Below are 22790 nucleotides of genomic sequence, written 5' to 3' on the forward strand. Positions count from 1 at the left end.
GTTGAGACCTGTTGTGCTGCCCTTAATTCAACCAAGAGGATTAATTTTGCAACAAGACAACACAAGGCCTCACACCGCCCGGATTGTTCAAGACTACCTGAACAACGTTAACGTTAACGTATTGCCCTGGCCACCTTGTTCTCCAGACATGAGCCCCATTGAACATCTCTGGGATCATCTTGATCATCAGCTGAGACAACATGTACCACCGCCAGCGAACCGACAGGAACTTGAACAGACTCTATTGAACTTATGGAACAGGATTCCTGTTGACGTTATCCGGCGACTGACGAAGTCAATGAGGAGGCGTGTGTTGGCGTGCATGGATGCCCAGGGTGGTCACACTCGCTATTGATGACGTGTTACCTGACTACTGTGTCATTAATAGACTCTTCATGCACTTTTTCAATGAACTCTGATTTGTGTAATTTTTAATTTGGACCCCTTGACTCTTTCTTTGTGTATTGCGGAGAATGCTATATTGGCACTAAAATGCATTTTCATTCTAATTCATGGAAAATGATTTCTGTTTATAAATTAATCGTCATAAATCTCACATATGCCTTTGTTTTTGGTGTTTGGTCAAGTGAAGTCGGTGAAAACCTTCCATTATTCCGAGTATCTGAAAGGTATTCATAAACAGCCTGACATATAACTTTGAGACTGAAGTTCCACCCTTGAAGAGTCAGTGAGTGAGTTGGGTTTATCGCCGTTTTTAACAATATTCCAGTCATATCACGGCGTGTCAGCTTAATGTGGGAGGAAAGCCCGAAGTGATGCAGGCTCTTGCTAGGCCAGCCACAGCTGGCACCATCACGTTTTAGAGTAACTTGCACCTAGCGTGTAAAAGACAGTTAGTAAGCTGTCATACGTCGAGCTTTCATCGAAAAACCATGATTTTGACGTATCCATAGCGTATACATAACGAGTTTACCGTATATTTAACGCATGTCTTACGTATCATTAGTAGCGTATCACGGACTTATACATAACTTCTGACAGCGTATAAAAGCGTATTGCCAGCCTGAACGTATGTAGAGCCAAAGACGTCCATGGTAGAGCGTGCCTATAACGTATGCTTAACGTTTAATTCATACCTTCATACGTTCCAATACGCCGAAAATGTTGTGCATGCACAAAAATGTTTTTTAAGCCTCGGCGTACTGCAACGTGCTTTTAACGCATACAACTTACACCTAACTTATCCGCAGCGTGTCTCATACGTCGCCATACGTTACTGCTGTACGTTGTAGTGCGACAGGGCCATTACTGGTGAATCAGAAGAGTGCACTGCCTTGTTGACAACAGCTCCGACAATCGCGGGCTAAATATGCACAGAAAAGCCAAGCGACTGTTCCCGTTCTCAATGCCACACTCACCTAAATTGACGTAATTACATCTTACTACGCGTGGGTAATTCTAAAGCGTCAAAAAACATTCACAATACCGAGGCAGGTATATTGAATAAGCACATATATAGCGAGACACTGTTAACTGTGTTACCGTTTTCTTTCATTTCTACCCTGATCGAAATAGTAGGAGGGTTTCAATTAAAGTAATCATTTACATATTCTCCACGAGGAATCAACAACGCCTCTGGGGAGATAAAATGCATGTTATTGTATTCACGCAGAGAAAGTGACAGGGAAAGGTTTACGGCTTAGCCAGCAATGTATGACAGGTGTGAGCTACACCATAGCTCCGGAAAAGCGAAGGTACACCTGTACTCAACCTCCTCTCTGCTGAGGGCGACTGAAATCGCCGTTGACGCCTCGGTGCATGTATGGAGGAGGGCCGCCAGACTTGTCTGTTCACAACCGTGTCTCACACAGCCTTGGGATCCAACCTCGTCCCGCGAGGCAAGCCGAACCAACATCGCGGTCCATACAGCATCTGGTTGACGAAGCCTACAATATGGCGGACCCGACTCATGCTGTCATCGGCATTGGTAAGTTCCTCTGATGTCTACATGTTCTTTGACGATGGATGGTCACGCACAACCAGATGCACTCAAAATGCTAGAATACCCACACGTGATGATAGAGTCTTAACGGCTATAGTACGTCAACTGCCTATTGATTTTGTCGATGATTGTACCTAGGTTTATACAAAGTATGTTGTTACAATAACTCGCGTATTGCGTTTTGTCGTGTTGAAGAAGCAGTATGCCTCTCATTTCCTTTCCTCAAAGATCTTGAATGAATTTCCCGAAGACGGTTAATTGCATGTACATTATAATGAATTGTTTGTTTAAGTGTCACATAAAAATACATGAGTTATTTACGTCATAAAAACATGTTTTTACTTTTATGCAAGGCCCACATAGGCCGATGAGACACTATACACTAAAATAGTTATTACATATTTCCTATTTTTAACATAATTATAACATGTACAGTAAGTGTAAAAAATAGAACTTTGGTAAAAATTACTTGTTTAAACAACGTTTTAAAAGCTATTCCGCCAGGCATACATTTTTAAACACATTTTACTAAGTCGGGGGCATTTTGCATTATTATTTTATTTTTTGCGTCTTGTGTATCATAGACAAAAGCAGGATTATTAAATATATATAATTCATTGTGTATACCTATTGGACATAGTAGTTTGTGCCTAAAACGAATACATACGATCATATACAATGTTACCACAGCAACTCATCATTGAGCGAGTCTAAGTCAGGCGGTAGATGATAAGAACATTTATGGAATCGACGGCCCTGTTTACGACTGTGTATATTTTATTGTAGATAGAGAATTGTCGATATATTTCTATCGTCCCTGGATGATTACAAAGGGGGGATTTCAGCCTGTTCATCGCCTTGATAAATATAACGGTACTTTCATCATTAAACCAGGACGGCGGCTGCATCCCTGTCGCCATGCTGTTTAATGTATACAGGTAGACAGCCCACCTGTTTCTAAGTCAACAGCGCGTTTAGTGCAGCATAAACACCTGGATTGGTTTTCATTTTACCTGAAATGGTATTCCAGTTATGAATAATGTATCTACCTTGGCCAATAACCCGCTCGAGCCGGCGTAACCCGATATACTGCTATAAAATATGTCGTATCATTAATCTAAACATTTGCCATATTGTTCTGTTGAAAGTCATTACAGTACTACAATTTCTCTAAATGATAAATGATCGTATAAATATCCAGTTAACACGCATTTTTATTAAATATATACATATGGGCTTGTCTAGTGGCCGCAAAAAAATAGAATGCAGATTTTATTTTTCCGAATCATATACGACCCAGCAAGCCATGTTCGCTGAAGCAGAACATTCTGTTTGACGCTTTAATCACGTTAAATGTCGCTTCCGGGTATATCCTCAAATTGTCAAGATAATGTTTTGTGAAGATTGAGATGAATGAAACGAACGTCTGAAAAGCTATATTATGTAGGCCAGTTTATCTCTCTCTTTCCGTATTAAATATTCCTACTTAATACTATTACTGAACAGATATAAATTGCATTCAGGAAAAAAAGGCACCAAAAGGTTTAAGTCCCGGAGCTATGTCGAATGACGTAAGATTACACTAGGGTTCTCTCCCCAGGAGATGCGCTCGACGTTATACCTGTATGTACGTATGTGTGTGCACATGGCATATGTTTCACCTGCGTGACGTGGACAGATCGCACATTGAGCTCACAGCTCCGGTCGAGTCATTACTGTAAACTTGATGTTTGTCCGGTCAGCTGTTCAACACGGGACTTCTAGCTTGGCTGACACTTGGGTTATGATGCTGTACAAGTTGATGGTAAGTCCCTTTGTCACTAGCCTGACCTTAGTCCCATACAGGCTGTAGGATCTGCCTGACCTTAGTCGCATACAGGCTGTAGGATCTCGCTGACCTTAGTCTCATACAGGCTGTAGGATCTGCCTGACCTTAGTCCCATACAGGCTGTAGGATCTGCCTGACCTTAGTCCCATACAGGTTGTAGGATCTGGCTGACATTAGTCTCATACAGGCTGTAGGATCTGGCTGACCTTAGTCCCATACAGGCTGTAGGATCTCGCTGACCATAGTCTCATACAGGCTGTAGGATCTCGCTGACCTTAGTCTCATACAGGCTGTAGGATCTGCCTGACCTTAGTACCATACAGGCTGTAGGATCTGCCTGACCTTAGTACCATACAGGCTGTAGGATCTGCCTGACCTTAGTCCCATACAGGCTGTAGGATCTGCCTGACCTTAGTCCCATACAGGTTGTAGGATCTGGCTGACATTAGTCTCATACAGGCTGTAGGATCTGGCTGACCTTAGTCCCATACAGGCTGTAGGATCTCGCTGACCTTAGTCTCATACAGGCTGTAGGATCTCGCTGACCTTAGTCTCATACAGGCTGTAGGATCCGCCTGACCTTAGTACCATACAGGCTGTAGGATCTGCCTGACCTTAGTACCATACAGGCTGTAGGATCTGCCTGACCTTAGTACCATACAGGCTGTAGGATCTGCCTGACCTTAGTACCATACAGGCTGTAGGAATGCCTGACCTCATATCATACAGAAGGTAGGAATGCCTCACCTTAGTCGCATACAGGCTGTCGGAATGCCTGACCTTAGTCTCATACAGGCTGTAGGAATGCCTGACCTTAGTCGCATACAGGCTGTAGGAATGGCTAAGCTTAGCCCCATACAGGCTGTAGGAATGCCTGACCTTAGCCTCGTGCAGACTGTAGGATCTGCTTTGGTTTAACCTCGTACAGACTGTAGGAATTTCTGAGGCTGTATGATCTATCTCAGCTCAGCCTCGTACATGCTGTATGAATGCCTGAGCCTTGCCTTATGCAGGCTGCCTCCTCATCTTGGCTAGAAGTATATGCATAGTATAATAGTAGAAAGGGGATTTTGACAGCGGGAATCAATGGTTCAAGATGTAATATGGCAACGTAGCTCAATACAAAATGGTAGAAGACGTATACATGATATTCTACTGCGACGAGTAAAATGAATTTATGTATAATTCGCGAACCCCATAAATATCTAAAAAATATTTTGAAATATTTTCACCTGTTACATTACTCATAATTACAATTACAAACAGCTTGCCGCCAACGCGGAGTCCACATCTGCTCATTGAGGGTAATTACTTATTGATTTTACCTTCAAGGACACAGAATCGGCCATCGTGTATTCTGTTTCATAAATTGACTGCACAAGCGGATCTGATGTATGGGGGTCCAGTGAACACTAATGACAACGTGGGGTCGGGGTCGGTGGGGTAGCCTAGTGGTAAAAGCGTTCGCTACTGACAAATTAGAGAGTGTACCATGTGTCTGTTCTGAGGGCCATCAGTTTTCGTTCACCTCAGGGCGAAGGACCCGGGTTCGATTCCCTACATGGGTACAATGTGTGAAACCCATTTCTGGTGCCCCTCGCCGTGTTATTGCTGGAATAATGCTTAAAGCGGCGAAAAACCATACTCACTCTTGACAACGCGACAATGTCCGTCCCTTCTAGAATTTCATACTCTTGAGCTGGTCACACACTATGCATCGATTATTAACAGACCGCCGTCATATACCTGGAATGTTGTGTGAATGTGCGCCGTTAAAAAACAAACAAACAAACAAAACATGAATGAAGAATCTACATTTCTCATGGCGGTATGAGACGTTCGCCGTATAACATAGCCAACTCCATTGTCAAGCCATGTGTTCGCAGAAGGGACCAGCTGGAGACGATTACAAATAATCAAAATGCCCACTGTAACGAAATTAAAGAAAATTCCTAATCAATGTTTTTCATTTAACTTTATTCTTTGTCACCAGAATTGACACCAGTATCTGGGAATTAAAACAGAAATTTCAAAGAATCGCCCCGTACACATGCCTCGATGTAAGGTCAGGGCAGCCAGACTGCCACATGTTTGTTTCCTCAGTGTGGTGGGTACACACTGCAGTCATTAGACCTGACAGGGCGATCCTCTACCCGAAGTGATCATTACGATACTGGTATCCATTAATACTATCCCGGTAGGCGTGCGACAAGGCTGTACACTGAGCTCGTTTCCTTTTTTTATTCTTGATCAATAACTTTCTAAATGGTATTGTATGTGATGGAAACTATGCTCAGCTATTTACGAATATTATTGAAATTCAATGCTGTTATGGCTGATGATGTCCTCGAAGTTACTGATTTGTTTTTTTAATTGCAAATGATGTTTGAAACATGCGCACACGACGACTTTTGGCCCCACTTACGGATGGGAGTTACGGTTATTGATTCAGCTGTAAACGTGACGTATTCTTGACCCCACTTCCGGGTGCTAGCTACGGTTATTGATTCAGCTGTATATGTGACGTATTCTTGAACCCACTTCCCGATGGGAGTTATGGCTATTGCTCCAGCTGTATACGTGACGTACTCTTAACCCCACTTCCAAGTGTGAGCTACAGTTATTGCATCAGCTGTGTACGTGACGTACTCTTTACCCCACTTCCGAGTGTGAGCTATGGTTATTGCATCAGCTGTGTACGTGACGTACTCTTGATCCCACTTCCGAGTGTGAGCTACAGTTATTGCATCAGCTGTATACGTGACGTACTCTTAACCCCACTTCCGAGTGTGAGCTATGGTTATTGCGTCAGCTGTATACGTGACGTACTCTTTAACCCCACTTCCGAGTGTGAGCTATGGTTATTGCGTCAGCTGTATACGTGACGTACTTTTTACCCCACTTCCGAGTGTGAGCTATGGTTATTGCTTCAGCTGTGTTCGTGACGTACTCGCAGGGAATCAGGAAACAACTCTACTTGTAATATATTCATAGCCAGGCAACATGTTGTTTAAATTTTATATGTAACCAGATCATCATGGCGGCCTGTGACCATTTGGCCTTGCTGCCTCCTACTTGAATTTACCCTTTGCAAAATGTCGGCTCCTGTTTAATGGAGACCCGGCGGTTCGATCCCGGCCGCGTCATACCAAAAGACGTTAAAAGATGGTACTTGTTGTTACCCTGTCTCGCGCTCGGCATTAAGGGGCTAAAACTAGGACTGGTCGGTTCGGAGTCAGTATACTGTGTCTGAGTGGGGTATTCATGTTAAACTGCGGCACGATATCTCAGTGAGCTGGCACTATAAATCGGCATCAGTCCGGACTAGTACAAGCAGCCACACACACACACGTGCCTGCACGTCGCTATATAAGTGCAATAATCTTGGACGCGACGTTAAACCGCATTTAACCTCACCTCCAAGACGTATATTGTAACCCATATTGACTCGTGGCGACCAATGGATGCTGTCTGTCTCTAGAAGCGTATCTGAGACCTATATCATAATTCATCACCCCCCTCGTCTGTCAGCACAGTGAGGTATCACTCAGGTAACACTCGTGAATACACTGGACGAGATCGGCGTGTTCGTTGACGCAGCTCGTCATGCTTCAGTGACGACAGGTACGTCAGCTGTTCTGTGCACCGGTAAGGTAAGGTTTATATCTCTGCTGTATAACATGACACGTCTGCCTCGCCCCTTCGCTGAGTAGACTGAGTCGACTGAATATACAGAATAGAATCCTAGTAGAATACCTTAGTGACTGAATCCATTAACTATACAATACTGCTCAAGGACACGATTTCTCTCTTAATATGACGTGGGTGAGTGTACTTTATGTTGTTTGAATAAAAATAGAAAATGTTCTTACAGGAATATTGGATGAACTGCAATAACGGATTCCACAGGAGTGACACATTTGTTACAACCATGTGCAAAAGGCACACATGAACATTCAGATACTCCACTCTCGGTTATAACAAACCTCGGAATGACCGACCAGCCACGAGCTTATCGTATGTCAGCATTCGTGCGTATGTCGGGTTACATTCAGCCCTGTACACGCGAGGGTTTGTAAACACGGTTCTACCCATGCCTCGTATTAAAGGGCCTCTAGTGTTGCGACCATTTGGCGGGTACGCGTGCCTATCATGTACTGGAGTCTGTAAAACGTTTGTTGGTGTGTGATCTGACCACTGTAACAACACGCTGACTTTAGTCTCACTGTGGCGCGGACATTGTCCAACACACACATGTATTCATTACAGAGCCTGTAAACACGCCCGACCTCCTTCTTGTGGCCTTTAGTGGAATTCCAGCGGCTCATTATTTTCCGCTTTGTGTATAGGCTTATGTCAAAGGGGACATTTCAGAAATAATTTCCTTGTCATTTGTAACCTTTTAGCTCCATAAAGGGATTCATTAATATCCTTGCGTGGACCGCCTGATGTTGTATGGTAGTGTTCAGGAAGGTCATGCGATGTGACGAGGCGGTTGATGTGTGATCACATTACGTAAGCTTTGAGCATCACTTTTACAATAAGGCGAACTTGAGGCAGATAGTGTAAATGTCTGGCGGTCGTGTTGTCTGTGATTCGATCGGTCTGATGACTCTCCGTACGCCAAAGACTGTATATCTATTCGGGTGTCTGTCCGTGTCTCACGTTGTGTCTGTTGTCTGTCCGTGTCTCACGTTGAATGTGTCTGGTGTCTGTCCGTGTCTCACGTTGAATGTGTCTGGTGTCTGTCCGTGTCTCACGTTGAATGTGACTGTTGTCTGTCCGTGTCTCACGTTGTGTCCGTTGTCGGTCCGTGACTCTGGGAGTGAATGTCTGGTGTCTGTCCGAGTCTCTGGGAGTGAATGTGTCTGGTGTCTGTCCGTGTCCATGGGAGTGAATGTGTCTGGTGTCTGTCCGTGTCTCTGGGAGTGAATGTGTCTATTGTCTGTCCGTGTCTCTGGGAGTGAATGTGTCTGGTGTCTGTCCGTGTCCATGGGAGTGAATGTGTCTGGTGTCTGTCCGTGTCTCTGGGAGTGAATGTGTCTATTGTCTGTCCGTGTCTCTGGGAGTGAATGTGTCTGTTGTCTGTCGTGTCTCTAGGAGTGAATGTGTCTGTTGTCTGTCCGTGTCTCTAGGAGTGAATGTGTCTGTTGTCTGTTGTATCTCTGGGAGTGAATGTGTCTGTTGTCTGTCCGTGTCTCTGTGAGTGAATGTGTCTGTTGTCGGTAACATCGATCTGTACAATGTGTGTTTCGTGGTGTTTCCCAGTTTCCATTATTTGTGGTGTAGCGGCGACACAACAAGACACATCCGCTGACAAAATTTCACAAATGAGCATTTCCAAAATGTTATTCATAAAAAAACGGTCAGTTTAAACTAATCTGTCTTTGTCATTCGTTTATTTCTCTCAAACTATGTCTAACTAACAAGAGCGTGCAGTGAAGTAGGTTTAACAGAAACTACAGGGCAAAACGCAACATATATTTGTATTTACGTGTTTGCATTATTTGTATTCCCGCAGCGCGTTTGGTTCCAATTTTAATTTAACGCCGGCAAACCTACTGGTAACCTAACTCTACCTTGAAACACGCTATGTGCCTCTCCTTACTCGACTTAGCTGCTGGACCCGTGAAGATCCGGGTTAGCATAGGTCTTCAGCAACCCATTCTTGCCGTCAAAGGCGACTATGCTTGTTGTAAGAGGCGACTAAAGGGGTCAGGCTCACTGATTTGGTTGCATGTCATCGATCCCAATTGCGTGGATCGATGCTCATGATTTTAAAAAATCACTGGATTGTCTGGTCCAGACTCGATTATTTACAGACCGCCGTCATATAGCTGGAATGTTGCTGAGTGCGGCGTTAAACAACAAAACAACCAACCAACTTAGCTGCGATAACCGTGTCTCGGAGCTGTGTATCGAAATTGTTTATAGGAAGCAGCCCCGAGATACTGTTACAGCAACTCCATCCTTCTATTGTAGCCACGTCCACCGCACTAAATATAAGTGTCATAGTAATGACATATTGACTCTCCATCATTAAACGTCAAGTTACCATTTCGCTAGTAAATCCGTGCACATTATATAGGATGATGACACGGTTGTAACAGGTGTAGTCATGTGGGCACTGTCAAGGATGACAGCCGTCCCCATACCACTCAATTCTGGCCCAGATGTCCCACGGGGAAATAAGCATGGGGTGCTCGTGGCCTGTTCTTGTCCGGAAGTTTCACTGGGAGACAAGCATAGGTCTTCAGTACCCTACTCTTGTTTCTCAACGGGACATCTGGACCAAACCCGGCCTTCAGTAGCCTACACTTGTTTCTCAACGGGACATCTGGACCAAAACAGGTCATCAGTACCCCATGCTTGTTTCATCATTGGACAACTGGATCTGAATAGGTCTTGAGTATCCCATGTTTGTTTCCAAACGGGACATTTGGACCAAAACTGACTTCCAGTACCCCGTGGTTGTTTCCCAACGGGACATCATTGACCAAACCCGGCCTTAAGTACCCCATACTTGTTTCATCATTGGACAACTAGGCCAAATTAGGTCACCAGTACTCCGTGCTTGTTTCATCATTGAACAACTGGATCAGAATAGGTCTTCAGTACCCTATGCTTGTTTCCCAACGGGACATCTGGACCAAAACAAGCCTTCGGTGCCCCATGCTCGTTTCCCCATGGGGCGTCTGGACCAAAATAGGTCAGCAGTACTCCGTGCTTGTTTCATCACTGAACAACTGGATCAGAATAGGTCTTCAGTACCCTATGCTTCTCTCCCCATGGGACGTCTGGACGAGAATAGGTTTTCAAAACCACTAGTTGTTCCACAATGGGGCATCTGGACTAGGATCGGTCATAGTACCCCATTACTCAGGTCCCACCTCGTCCAAAGGTCTTCTTGTGCCTCCTTAGGTCTGGGAGGCTGTGGTTGCATGTAACACGTGTGATATTTGGGATAACACTTTCTTAGTAAAGTACAAATTCTGGTACTTTTTAGGTTGAGTCCTGCCTGCGATCCGAATCCACAATGTGGATTCACGCTCTGTAGCTAAGTTTGTATCAGCAAGCATGTTTCAGCTATGAATAAGGTAGTGAGTGTTCTCGTGGTTCGAATCACAGATTCACACGGTACTATAAAATCAAAGACACAAACCGCTTGGCTTATTGATTAAATAACATAAATAATTTGAACACAACATTAATTTAAAATAACATTGAAACGAGTAAAGCCGTGTGTGTTACCAACGCATCTGTACATTTGACCACTGAAGCATCTACAACAATAAGCGTGTTACATTGGCCGTGTAATGCTAATTGTCAAAAACGTTAATTTATAAATTGGTCCTTTTGAATAATTAACAATTCAATCGGAACTGATATGAACGGGAAGACAGATGTTACCCTTCGTTCTCTGTACTGTCACGCGTGGCTCTAATACCAGGGGAATATTCCCGTAGTGCTATCGACATTCCGACAAACAGTTGTTGAGACTCAAGCACAGCGCCATGACACTTCGTGAGAGGCATAGACAGGCCGTAGCCACAGGGGACACTCGTCATGTGAAGGTGATCAGTTGACCTCAAAGCATTATTTAAATGTATTTGTAGACAATTTATCATTATTTCTGTTTTTTTTACTACTGACAAATTAGAGAGTGTACCATGTGTCTGTTCTGAGGGCCATCAGTTCTCGTTCACCTCAGGGCGAAGGACCCGGGTTCGATTCCCCACATGGGTACAATGTGTGAAGCCCATTTCTGGTGTCCCCCACCGTGATATTGCTGGAATATTGCTAAATGCTGCGTAAAACCACACTTACTCACTCACTCTCATTCACCTCCACCCCGGCACATGGTCTGCTTTGTTAATATCATCTTCCCGAGGCAAGAGAGTTAACTGACTTTAAAAGACAAGTTTCCACCCTTGCCGAACTTAGCTGGAATTCCTGGGCTCGACCGTAGCGCCACCAAAATCGACCGAAATCTGCATGACACTTTACGAACAGGATTTCCGTTTCGGTGCGCGATTTTGATTGGACTATGCATAGACTCGTTAGTCTAGCCAAAATGTAACTCCATAATACCAGCCTAGTTCGGCAAGGGTGGAAACTGGACTTTTATAGTCAGTTAACTCACTTGCCTCGGGAAGACTTGTGTCTTATATAAGTTCACGTAGAGGGGTAGTGGACACTGTTATCTAACGTCCTGGCCTGAATGTAATCGTTGAATGGTGTGCATAACCATCTGGCAGGTGTGTACAGATGGTGTTGTAAAGTAACGTTGCTGTTTCAGAGACGACTGCTGTCGATGGAGAAGAAGAAGGCGATTAGTCTTGCCACACTCGTGATACAGACTACTTGCCTCGTTCTGACAATACGTTACTCCCGCATTGCGCATGTCAGCGGGCCACGGTACCTGACGTCGACGGCCGTCATCCTCTCCGAGGTCATCAAACTCTTCACATGTATCGTCATGGTGGCGCTCACTGGGGACAAGTGAGTTTACCTTCCCTCCATTATCCCATTAAACGACCGACTGTATGATAGAGAAGATGGTAGTGAAATGTGAGGTGAAATGGGGTTTAACGTCGCGTCCAACATTATTGCACTTATATAGCGACGTGCGTGTACGTGTGTGTGTTTGTGTGGGTGCTTGTACTAGGCCGGACTGATGCCGATTTATAGTGCTAGCTCACCGAGATACCATGCCGCAGTTTAACATAAATAACCCACTAAGACACAGCATACTGACTCCGAGCCGACCAGTCCTTGTTTTAGCCCCTTAATGCCGAGCGCCAGACAGGGTAACAACAAGAACCAACTTTTAACGTCTTTTGGTATGACGCGGTCGGGGATCGAACCCCGGACCTTCCGTTCTCCGGGCGGACGCTCTACCACTAGACCACGGAGGCGGTCTATAGAAAAGATGGAATTCGACACAGTTTGTTAAGTCCTATAAATCATAAGACATTGTTATTTCAACAGAATACGAAATGTTGTAAGAAAAATTAATTGTATCGTATTCAGTAATTCATTCTGTTAACATTAAACTTGAATCCATATCGTTATCAGTGAATAAACACAACGGGTCTCTCTAAACACAACATAGATCATGCAAGTTTTTGTCATACGTTCCCTGGAATACAAGATGAGATAAAGGATACGGTATGTTAACGTCCAGTTTATATGTATATATTGTTACTAAGGGGGGCACGGGTGGCCCAGTCGTCTAAGGCTCCTCGATTCGCTGTGCAGAGTTGCGTCCCTTGGGCACGCCAGGAACCTATGATTGAGGGTTCGAATCCCGGTTCGCCCCGATTATGTTTTTAGGTTTGTCAGCACCTTACCCGTCCTCATGGGTTTCACCGAAGTGGTAAACGTCTGAGATATGCATCACTTCGGGACACACCGTGATATAACTGGAATAATGTTAAAAGCGGCGTTAAACCCAACTCACTCACTGTTACTAAGTGATTTCGGAATTGAAACGCAAAGGTAAACCCAGAAGTCGGTAGGTACAGAACTAAATTATGACCAGTAAATCACACAAGATTGATGAATCACCAATACATTATATTTAAACAAACATTTTTAGGTTGACATAGTGGACACAATTTATGGATAACAATTTCTTTATTTACTGTAAATGCCTTCAACTTTCCAGGTAATGCCTATCAAAGAATTTAATTTTAGGTTAACAACCACAAAAGGCATTTCAAGGGGTCAAATTATAGAATAAGCAACAATAGGCCCCATAATATATTTCTGTGCACTCACAAATGTCCATACCTGTCTAATGTCACTGTCTAATGTCTTGAAGCAGATCTGTCTCCCTTCTTGAATCCCAAATAGTGATGAAAGTTCAGAGGAAAGCCTGGAAATAAATAATGCTTCTGCTGTACCTCTTGTCGCGCTTATAAGGGTACATCCAGCCTTCTAGAAATTGCCATGTTTGTTCAAAATATTGTAACTTTAATGCGCGTGTAAGTCAGATTAAATATCTCAAACAGAAAATGGGTATTCATTAATTCAGAAGGTGTGAAATAAAATCTCAGCAGTACGTAAATTTTAAAAAAATCAAGCATTTTATGGAGTTTATTATTATTTTTAATTATTTTTTTTGTAAAATTGGCACTATATTTTGTTTGAATGCAGGAAGCCGTGTGTGAAAAGGTCACTGAATATGAGGGGGAAGAACTTAATGTTTGCGTCTAAATTATTTGGGGGAAATGTTTCCAAAAAACACTGTCAACAACAAATGAAGTACACAATAAATAGAACAGTTTTTTCCATGTGTCTAATGAAATATGATGTATCTCACTATCGAGTGTCGGGGAGATATTTTCACAGGTGGCTAATTGTCTATCTCATACCTGTATCTGTCCGCAGATCTCTGCCCACCAGCAACGTGAGGGAGCAGGTCAGGGAGACCCTCCGTCTGGCCGTGCCGTCGGGGCTGTACACCCTCCAGAACAACCTGCAGTTTGTGGCCATGTCCAGTCTGGACGCAGCAACCTTCCAGGTCACCTACCAGCTCAAGATCCTTACGACAGCCATGTTCTCAGTAATGTTCCTCAAACGGCAATTGACGAATTTGAAGTGGGTGTCGTTGGTGCTTCTCACAGTAGGCGTTGCTCTGGTGCAGGTAAGAACTTCCGGTCACTTCGTCACCAACACAGTAGACACAATTTATTGATAATAACTTATCGGTATAGATTCTTATACCGTTGTCAAGTCTTGGAATGGCAGAGCTCCTGTCATCATCACCAAGGAAACGCTACATGGGTATCCACCATCTGAGAAATGATATTACTGTAAAAGGCGACGTTTCGGTATAGATTCTTATAGCGTATAAATATTTATACCGAAACGTCGCCTTCTAAGTAAATAAAGAAGCTGTTATCCATCAATTGTGTCTATTTTGTCATCTGTCAGCTTTTAAGTAAAACTGAACCGTGAAGATCCGGGGTAGAATAGGTCTTCAGCAACCAATGTTTGTCGTAAAAAGCGTCTATGCTTGTTGTAAGAGGCGACTAACGGGATCGGGTGGTCGGACTCGCATGTCATCGCATCCCAATTGCGTGGATCGATGTGCATAATGTCAATCACTGGATTGTCTGGTCCAGACTCGATTATTTACAGACCGCCGTCCTATAGCTGGAATATTGCGGAGTGCGGCGTTAAACAACAAACAAACAAAACTTCGTCACTTTCTCTTACTGTGTTCTCTATTGATTTGATGCTACACGACTTTCACTGTCAGAATGTAGGTTATAACACAGCGTTGGTGTATGTCCCCCGTGTTGCCAATGTTCACCTCAGTCCGAAGGTCGTTGACAGGACCAGTGACAACTGTAAGGTTATTTGATATGGATGCTACACCTGTTAGTCCGTTGCAGTTGACTTTTGTAAATGCTTCTGACCAAAAATGTTTAAGATCTTCCCCTCATCAAAATTGAATGTCGTCATTTTAAAAAAGTAGTTTCTCTAGAACCGCTTGATGAACAGAGGTGAGATTTTCTGAGATGGGCTCGTAGTCACCAATGAGTGTTTTTTTTCCAAAGGATGAGAAGAGATTTTGTTATTTGTCAGTAATGGTTAACCATATTTAAAGAAACGAAAGACGCAAAGAGCTGAAGTTCGTATCGGTTTTTTGTTTGTTTCCCTGGCAACCTTATAAAAAAGCTAATTTGGTCCCATGACTTCCATTTATCCAGATAATACATTGATGTTTATCATGGGAGAATCACAACTACGTTTCAATAATACAGTAAACTACGGTTATAACGAACTCAAAGGGACCACTAATTTTAGTTGGTTATAACCGTAGTTCGTTATAAGCATATATACAGCATATTTACAACAAATGGCCGGGACCAAAAAATAAGTTCGTTATATCGGTCAGTTCGTTATAAGAGTGTTCGTTATAACCGTAGTTTACTTAACACATTTCCCTCTTATTAATTTTTATAGTCGATCGTATCTGTTTACCTCAGTAAGTAGTGTTAGTTAGAGTTAGATGAGCCACATTGCCTACGGTTCTTTGTGTTTCCTGCTTCTGAATGTGACATCTTCTGACAGCTCCCGGTGACCCGCAGTTGTCACGGAGACGAGTGTGTGGATACTGATGAGAGCGCGGGCAGAGCTTCCTGGATGATGGGTCTGTCAGCTGTGATCGCTATGTGTCTCAGTAGCGGCTTTGCTGGTGTCTACTTCGAGAAGGTCTTGAAGTCGTCCCAACAGTCGCTCTGGGTCCGGAACGTTCAGTTAGGTAATATCTACGGTATCAAACTTCAGTGCAACGATAATTGCATTACTTTTCTGTGCATAAAAACAACGTCAGTTTCACTCCGAAGCCTTTAAATGGTGTATTTCGGGTTAATGTTTTGTTGTTTTCTTTTCATCTGAAGTTTACTGAGATAACAATATGTGAAATGCTGGACTTACTCACTTATAACACAAATGTAAAATTTGACAGTTAGGCAAGAAGTCGGATTCCCTTGGGCACCAATTGTGCTCACTTTCTTGCTGATCTGTTTTGTCATGTATATGAATCAGACTTTATGCTCGGATTGGCAAAGTAAAAACAAATTTGTCCAAGAAGTTTAACTTAAGCTATATAGGTATATCGATAATCTGATATCGTTAAGGGGCGGTCGGGTAGCCTAGTGGTTAAAGCGTTTGCTCTTCACGCCGAAGACCGTGGTTCGATTCCCGACATGGGTACAATGTGTGAAGCCCATTTCAGGTGTCCCCCGCCGTGATATCGCTGGAATATTGCTAAAAGTGGCGTTAAACCATACTCACTCACTCACTGATATCGTTAAAGAACCATTAAATAGCCAATTCCCTTCCACTGATTTACCCACCTGGACGAGAACTAAAGGAGACCAGTGAGACCACCTCGCCTATTTCAACTTTCCCTTTATGCCGCAATATTCCAGCGGCTCCAGCCTTTGGTGTCAATCACAACTTTTGAGGTACAACCTAGCATGCTCTTTCTACGAATATTTCAAATAGCACCATACGACTCTTGCTCAGAAGCTCTTTAATCAGGTATACAGCATTCAAGGTCTCAGTAGAGCTTTCAAAAGCTTTTATGGTAGACGTGGAGGTCATTTCCAAATTTGAAGCATTAGTTACAAGAATGATGTCCGATACGATTCCCTATTTTGACAAAAGGTTCCGTGTTTTCATGTGAACAATTGACTTGCCTTTGCATGTGTTTCTGACGAGTGTGACCTTCACCTTTTCGTGAACACTTGGTATCATCACTGTTTTTATCGTGATTCATAGACACATGCTCATGATATACATGTAGTACAATCGGCAGAAATGTCTTTATATCCATATGAAAGGGTTTTGTCGCTTTTATTATAATATCTGGGTTTCTTTCAGCCGTATCAGGGATCATATTTGGTGTCATGTGTGCAGCACTCTCCGACACTGACGCAATTCTACAACACGGGTTCTTCCAAGGTTACAATGTATTGACGTGGTTGATAGTCATACAACAGGTAAGAGACGATGTTGGGCATTGTACACCTTAACCACGCCCACTCCATGTCTAATAGTAATACATATCATATACATCCGTCAACATATGACTGGAGTGAATGGTTCACGTTGGTGAATATTGGGCGTGTGCAATCCCTAGACTATAATTTTAAGTATTCACAGTCTATACAGGTTGCACGGTGGCCCAGTGCGATTAGGCACAGGGTGTGGGAAGGATCATACGGAAGCCTTTTAGGGACATTTGTTTTGTTTTTTTCTTGTTTATTTTTCTTGAAATTTCAAGATAATAAGTGAAATTTCAAAATACATATTAAGTTGAAATTTCAAGTATTTAAGTTTAAATTTGAAGATATTAACTTGAAATTTCAACTTATTATCTTGACACTTCAAGATCATTATCTTGAAATTTCAACAGAGTATATATCTTGAAATTTCAACTAAGTATCTTGAAATTTCAAGTCAGTATCTTGTTTGAATTTCAACCTAGTATCTTGAAATTTCAACGAGTGTCTTGTATCTTGTATCTTGAAATTTCAAGGCAAAAAAAACCCAAAAAAATAAATGTCCCTAAAAGGCTTCCGTAAGTTCACGCCTTTGCTGTTTCTGATCCTTGGGCTGCCACCACCAGATCCTGCTGTTTCAGTGGTAAATGTCCACCTGCGTCGTTTCCGGCTTTCTTCCAAAGTTAAGCTGGCATGTCTGATATATTCCCGTATTATGGGTTTTCGGACGCTTAGGAAACATTCGTAGTTTTCTCTCTAAGCATATGAACAACTGTAAAACATCTCATTCACTTATAAAAGACAACTTCCTCTTAAAAGCAAGCCATCATCGGAGTATTTACAATGTCTTAGTGGTGCTACACTTTCCGTTATAGCGCGAGTAATCGCGATCAACATGGCCGTCCGAAAACCTATGATCTGACGATAACTGAAATACTGTTTACTCACTTACCTTACTTACGCAAATACCTGCATAAATATATCTTCCTTGCAGTTACTCGATTCGAATAAGATGTTATTTTCTCTCAAAAGCGTAAATATATCCTAACAACACGGCATGTCTGGTCGCTCGATGTCGAAATAACACAACGGAGTGAGTGAGTGAGTAAATTGGGTTTAACGCTTCTTTTAACAGTATTCATGTTTTATCGCGGCGTGTCAGCTTGTGATGCATGTCTCAGACGTTTACCACTTCGGTGAAACCCACGAGCGCGGATATGGTGCTGACAAACCTAGAACCATAATTGGGGAGAACCGAAATTCGAACCCACAATCATAGGTTTCTGGCGTGGCCAAGGGACGCAACTCTGCACAGCGAATCGCGGCGCCTTAGACGACTGGGCCACCCGTGCCCCTCACAACAACGGAGGGGAGTGGGTGCAAGTATACGTAGAGTTGTTTTGTCTGGAACCATGGAACTGACGTTGTTGTTGCAGGCGGCGTTGGGACTGGTGGTGTCGCTCGTCATCAAGTACGCCGACAACATCGTGAAGGGGTTCGCCTCAGCCCTCTCCATCGTCCTCTCCTGTCTCGTCTCCTACCTCATCATTGGCGACCTCACCATCAACTTGTAAGTGACGTTACATACCTACCGGGCCCTGTGGGGAGTCCGAGATAAAATAGGACCCAGCGACCAAATGGGCCGACTGGATCGTTGCTCACAATATCAATCACTGGATTGCCTGGTTAAGACTTGATTCAATCTCATTAAAATCAGATCTTAGTTCTCGCTACCGCTAAACAAAGATCTGAGGACATCCCATTACGGGTCACGTCAGACCGACCTTACGCGAACTTTGACCGACCAATGGAATCAGAAGGCATGCAGCTTTTTCGTGCTTCACGGCACTAATTTCAAATTGGCGACTACGCTTCGAAACATATTTTGACAAATTCTCGATTACAATTTTGAAACCTGAACAAAACAGCATTATGGAATGGCTAATAGATGGGCTAGATTGTAGGGGATTCGGTCGTTAAACCCGTAACTATCGTTCGGAATATAGTTTTCGAGGTTGCATGATTAGAAATCACATCCGACTGTCACTTTCATAATCTGGTAAGCGACGCTCTGATTGGTCGGATGAAAAGTCGTTCTGACGTGACCCCTAATGGGATGTCTTCAGATCTTTGTTCGGTAGCGAGGACTTAGGTCTGATTTTAATGAGATTTGAGACTCGATTATTTACAGGCCGCTGTCATAGAGCTGGAATATTGTTGAGTGCCATGTTAAACAACAAACACATACACGCATAATGATGAAGCTATGTCTTATACATGCTTATGTCTTATGAATTTACCATTAGCAATTAGATTAATATTTGTCATTTGTCAAAGAACGGTTTTCACCCTCATCAGAGACCATAGTCTTTGTCCTCATATGGGATTATTATTTTTACACAGTCTTGACATGGACAAGGATTTGTATCAGTCTTAATACTTTAATACTCTCCGTCTTTCCCATCGCTAGTGTATTCCTCCTCGGGGCGGCCATTGTGATATCGGCGACATTCCTCTACAGCGTCAACCCCAGTCAGCTGCAGGACAGTCATTCAAAATCGGATATGGTATAGTCACGTGACTGGACCAACCAATCAAGGTGTTGTATAACAAACAGTAAGATCCGAAAGCTACCAATGGACATGTGTGTTTTATCAACGACGGTGCTAGTCAGGAAGGCCATATCTACGATTGAATTCGACATTATTTACGCTTGCGAAAGGACCTGCTACCCGTGCTTGACTATCGGTGGCCAACAAGCTTTTCTATTCAGAGAAAAACCCAGGCTCAGGGCACTGTAGGCAAAAAAGGACGCCAATGAAGGCCGCTCATTCTCCAACCATCCTACATACCAAAGTCTACAGACAAGGCCAAAGAGACTTGAATCAAATTATGCATCAGCGCATAGGAAAACCTGTACTCTTTACATTGATAGTGCGTTGGTGAGTCTGATTGTAGATGAATTTATATGTGTATGGTTGCTTTGTATAAGTCGGCGATATATAATTTGTAACTCGCTGTGTGTAGTTACTCGCTAACTCTATCGGATGTTACTAACTGTGAGGGGGCACGGGTGGCCCAGTAGTTTAAGGCGCCGCGATTCGCTGTGCAGAGTTGCGTCCCTTGGGCACGCCAGAAACCTTTGATTGTGGGTTTGAATCCCGGTTCGCCCCAGTTATGTTTCTAGGTTTGTCAGCACCATACCCGTGCTCGTGGGTTTCACCGAAGTGACACGCCGTGATATAACTGGAATGATGTTAAAAGCGGCGTTAAACCCAACTCACTCACTCACTTCTAACCATAAAATGTTGCCTCGCCTTCTGTCAAGGTCAGCACTTTCATCATCATTGAATTTTAGTGTGTGGTACATTATGCAATACTATGGAACAGAGTAGACTACATTAGAACACCGTGAATACCAGTGAAATACCGTGGAACACCGTGAACCCAAGTGGAACACCATGGAACACTGCGAACCCCAGTGGAACACCAGGGAACACAGTTAACCCCAGTGGAACACCACAGAACACCGCGAACCCCAGTGGAACACCAAGGAACACAGTTAACCCCAGTGGAACACCACAGAACACCGCGAACCCCAGTGGAACACCACAGAACACCACGAACCCCAGTGGAACACCAAGGAACACAGTGAACGCCGATGGGACACCGAGGAACACCATAGAACACCGTGAACGCCGATGGGACACCGAGGAACACCATAGAACACCGTGAACGCCAGTGAAACACCATGGAACACCGTGGACCTAGACTCTCCTGGCCTGGCACTGAAGCGGTTGAGACACATGAGGTCACAACAAATAATGAATGTTCCGTATGTTTGGGAGAATTATACATCTCGCAAGAGAACATATCAAAATATTTGTCACTGATGTCACTGCTGTCACGGCTGACGTTGCAATGTCTCTTCCGTTCCTCACTTTAAAAAAACAACCTGAAGAACAAGTAAACAGTTTGTTGTGGCCTTACATGTATTGTAGTGTTGAATTTGTGAACACGTGAATGTGTGTTATATGTATGCATGTTATTGTATGTTTGGGTCAGGGAGTACACTGAACGTGTAATACCAGCTTCTTGTATATATTTTTGTTGTATTTACCAACGTCTTTCATGGTATATAACAATTTCAACTAAAAATATGTGCATTTATAATGCGCCAGATGCCATCGCCGTGGATGCCATAGGGCTATACTATTATTACCCCTGCAACCTGAAAAAAGGCAACCAAAACGTAACAAAAGTTAAAACATAATTTTTTTAAATTATTAAACCGGTCAATGGATGGGTGGCCACCTTATTTTCATTCTCAGCTCTCTGGGGAGTATACACCCCAAGGTGTCTGTGAGGTGCTAGAAGGTGATATCTATACTAAACAAATGAACAATTTCAAAGGGAAACGTAGGTGATAAATATCTCATGTGTTGTTGATAACATCCCATGTGTATGTGATAACATCTCATGTGTATGTGATAATATCTCATGTGTTGTTGACAACATCCCATGTGTATGTGATAACATCTCATGTGTATGTGATAATATCTCATGTGTTGTTGATAACATCCCATGTGTATGTGATAACATCTCATGTGTATGTGATAATATCTCATGTGTTGTTGATAACATCCCATGAGTATGTGATAACATCCCATGTGTATGTGATAACATCCCATGTGTATGTGATAACATCTCATGTGTATGTGATAACATCTCATGTGTATGTGATAATATCTCATGTGTTGTTGATAACATCCCATGTGTATGTGATAACATCCCATGTGTATGTGATAACATCCCATGTGTATGTGATAACATCTCATGTGTATGTGATAATATCTCATGTGTTGTTGATAACATCTCATGTGTATGTGATAACATCTCATGTGTATGTGATAATATCTCATGTGTTGTTGATAACATCTCATGTGTATGTGATAACATCTCATGTGTTGTTGATAACATCCCATGTGTATGTGATAACATCTCATGTGTATGTGATAATATCTCATGTGTTGTTGACAACATCCCATGTGTATGTGATAACATCTCATGTGTATGTGATAATATCTCATGTGTTGTTGATAACATCCCATGAGTATGTGATAACATCCCATGTGTATGTGATAACATCCCATGTGTATGTGATAACATCTCATGTGTATGTGATAACATCTCATGTGTATGTGATAATATCTCATGTGTTGTTGATAACATCCCATGTGTATGTGATAACATCCCATGTGTATGTGATAACATCCCATGTGTATGTGATAACATCTCATGTGTATGTGATAATATCTCATGTGTTGTTGATAACATCTCATGTGTATGTGATAACATCTCATGTGTATGTGATAATATCTCATGTGTTGTTGATAACATCTCATGTGTATGTGATAACATCTCATGTGTTGTTGATAACATCCCATGTGTATGTGATAACATCTCATGTGTA

General features: G+C 42.9%; 1 protein-coding gene across 2 annotated transcripts; it reads left to right on the top strand.

The window, feature by feature from the left end:
• Positions 1-1783: 1783 nt before the first annotated feature.
• LOC139478864 (UDP-N-acetylglucosamine transporter-like) lies at positions 1784-21594 on the top strand. 2 transcript variants are annotated; one of them, XM_071261525.1, is made up of 7 exons: positions 1784-1948; positions 12091-12293; positions 14187-14442; positions 15879-16068; positions 17196-17314; positions 18754-18887; positions 19788-21594. In XM_071261525.1, the coding sequence occupies exons 1-7, from the start codon at positions 1784-1786 to the stop codon at positions 19888-19890; spliced, it is 1170 nt and encodes a 389-aa protein (XP_071117626.1). In that variant the 3' UTR covers positions 19891-21594. The 2 variants fall into 2 exon arrangements, with proteins under 2 accessions (XP_071117626.1, XP_071117627.1); XM_071261526.1 differs by lacking the exon at positions 1784-1948 and adding an exon at positions 3714-3767.
• The last annotated feature ends 1196 nt before the right edge of the window (positions 21595-22790 follow it).

This window comes from Haliotis cracherodii, unplaced genomic scaffold (genome assembly GCF_022045235.1).
Source record: "Haliotis cracherodii isolate W230 unplaced genomic scaffold, xgHalCrac1.p SCAF_4, whole genome shotgun sequence".
Taxonomy (NCBI): Eukaryota; Metazoa; Mollusca; class Gastropoda; order Lepetellida; family Haliotidae; genus Haliotis; species Haliotis cracherodii.

Coding starts and splice junctions, on each gene's coding strand:
- LOC139478864 (XM_071261525.1), top strand. CDS start 1,784: ATGGAGGAGGGCCGCCAGACTTGTCTGTTCACAACCGTGTCTCACACA. Junction 12,294..14,186: donor GTGGCGCTCACTGGGGACAA/GTGAGTTTACCT, acceptor ATCTGTCCGCAG/ATCTCTGCCCACCAGCAACG. Junction 14,443..15,878: donor TAGGCGTTGCTCTGGTGCAG/GTAAGAACTTCC, acceptor ATCTTCTGACAG/CTCCCGGTGACCCGCAGTTG.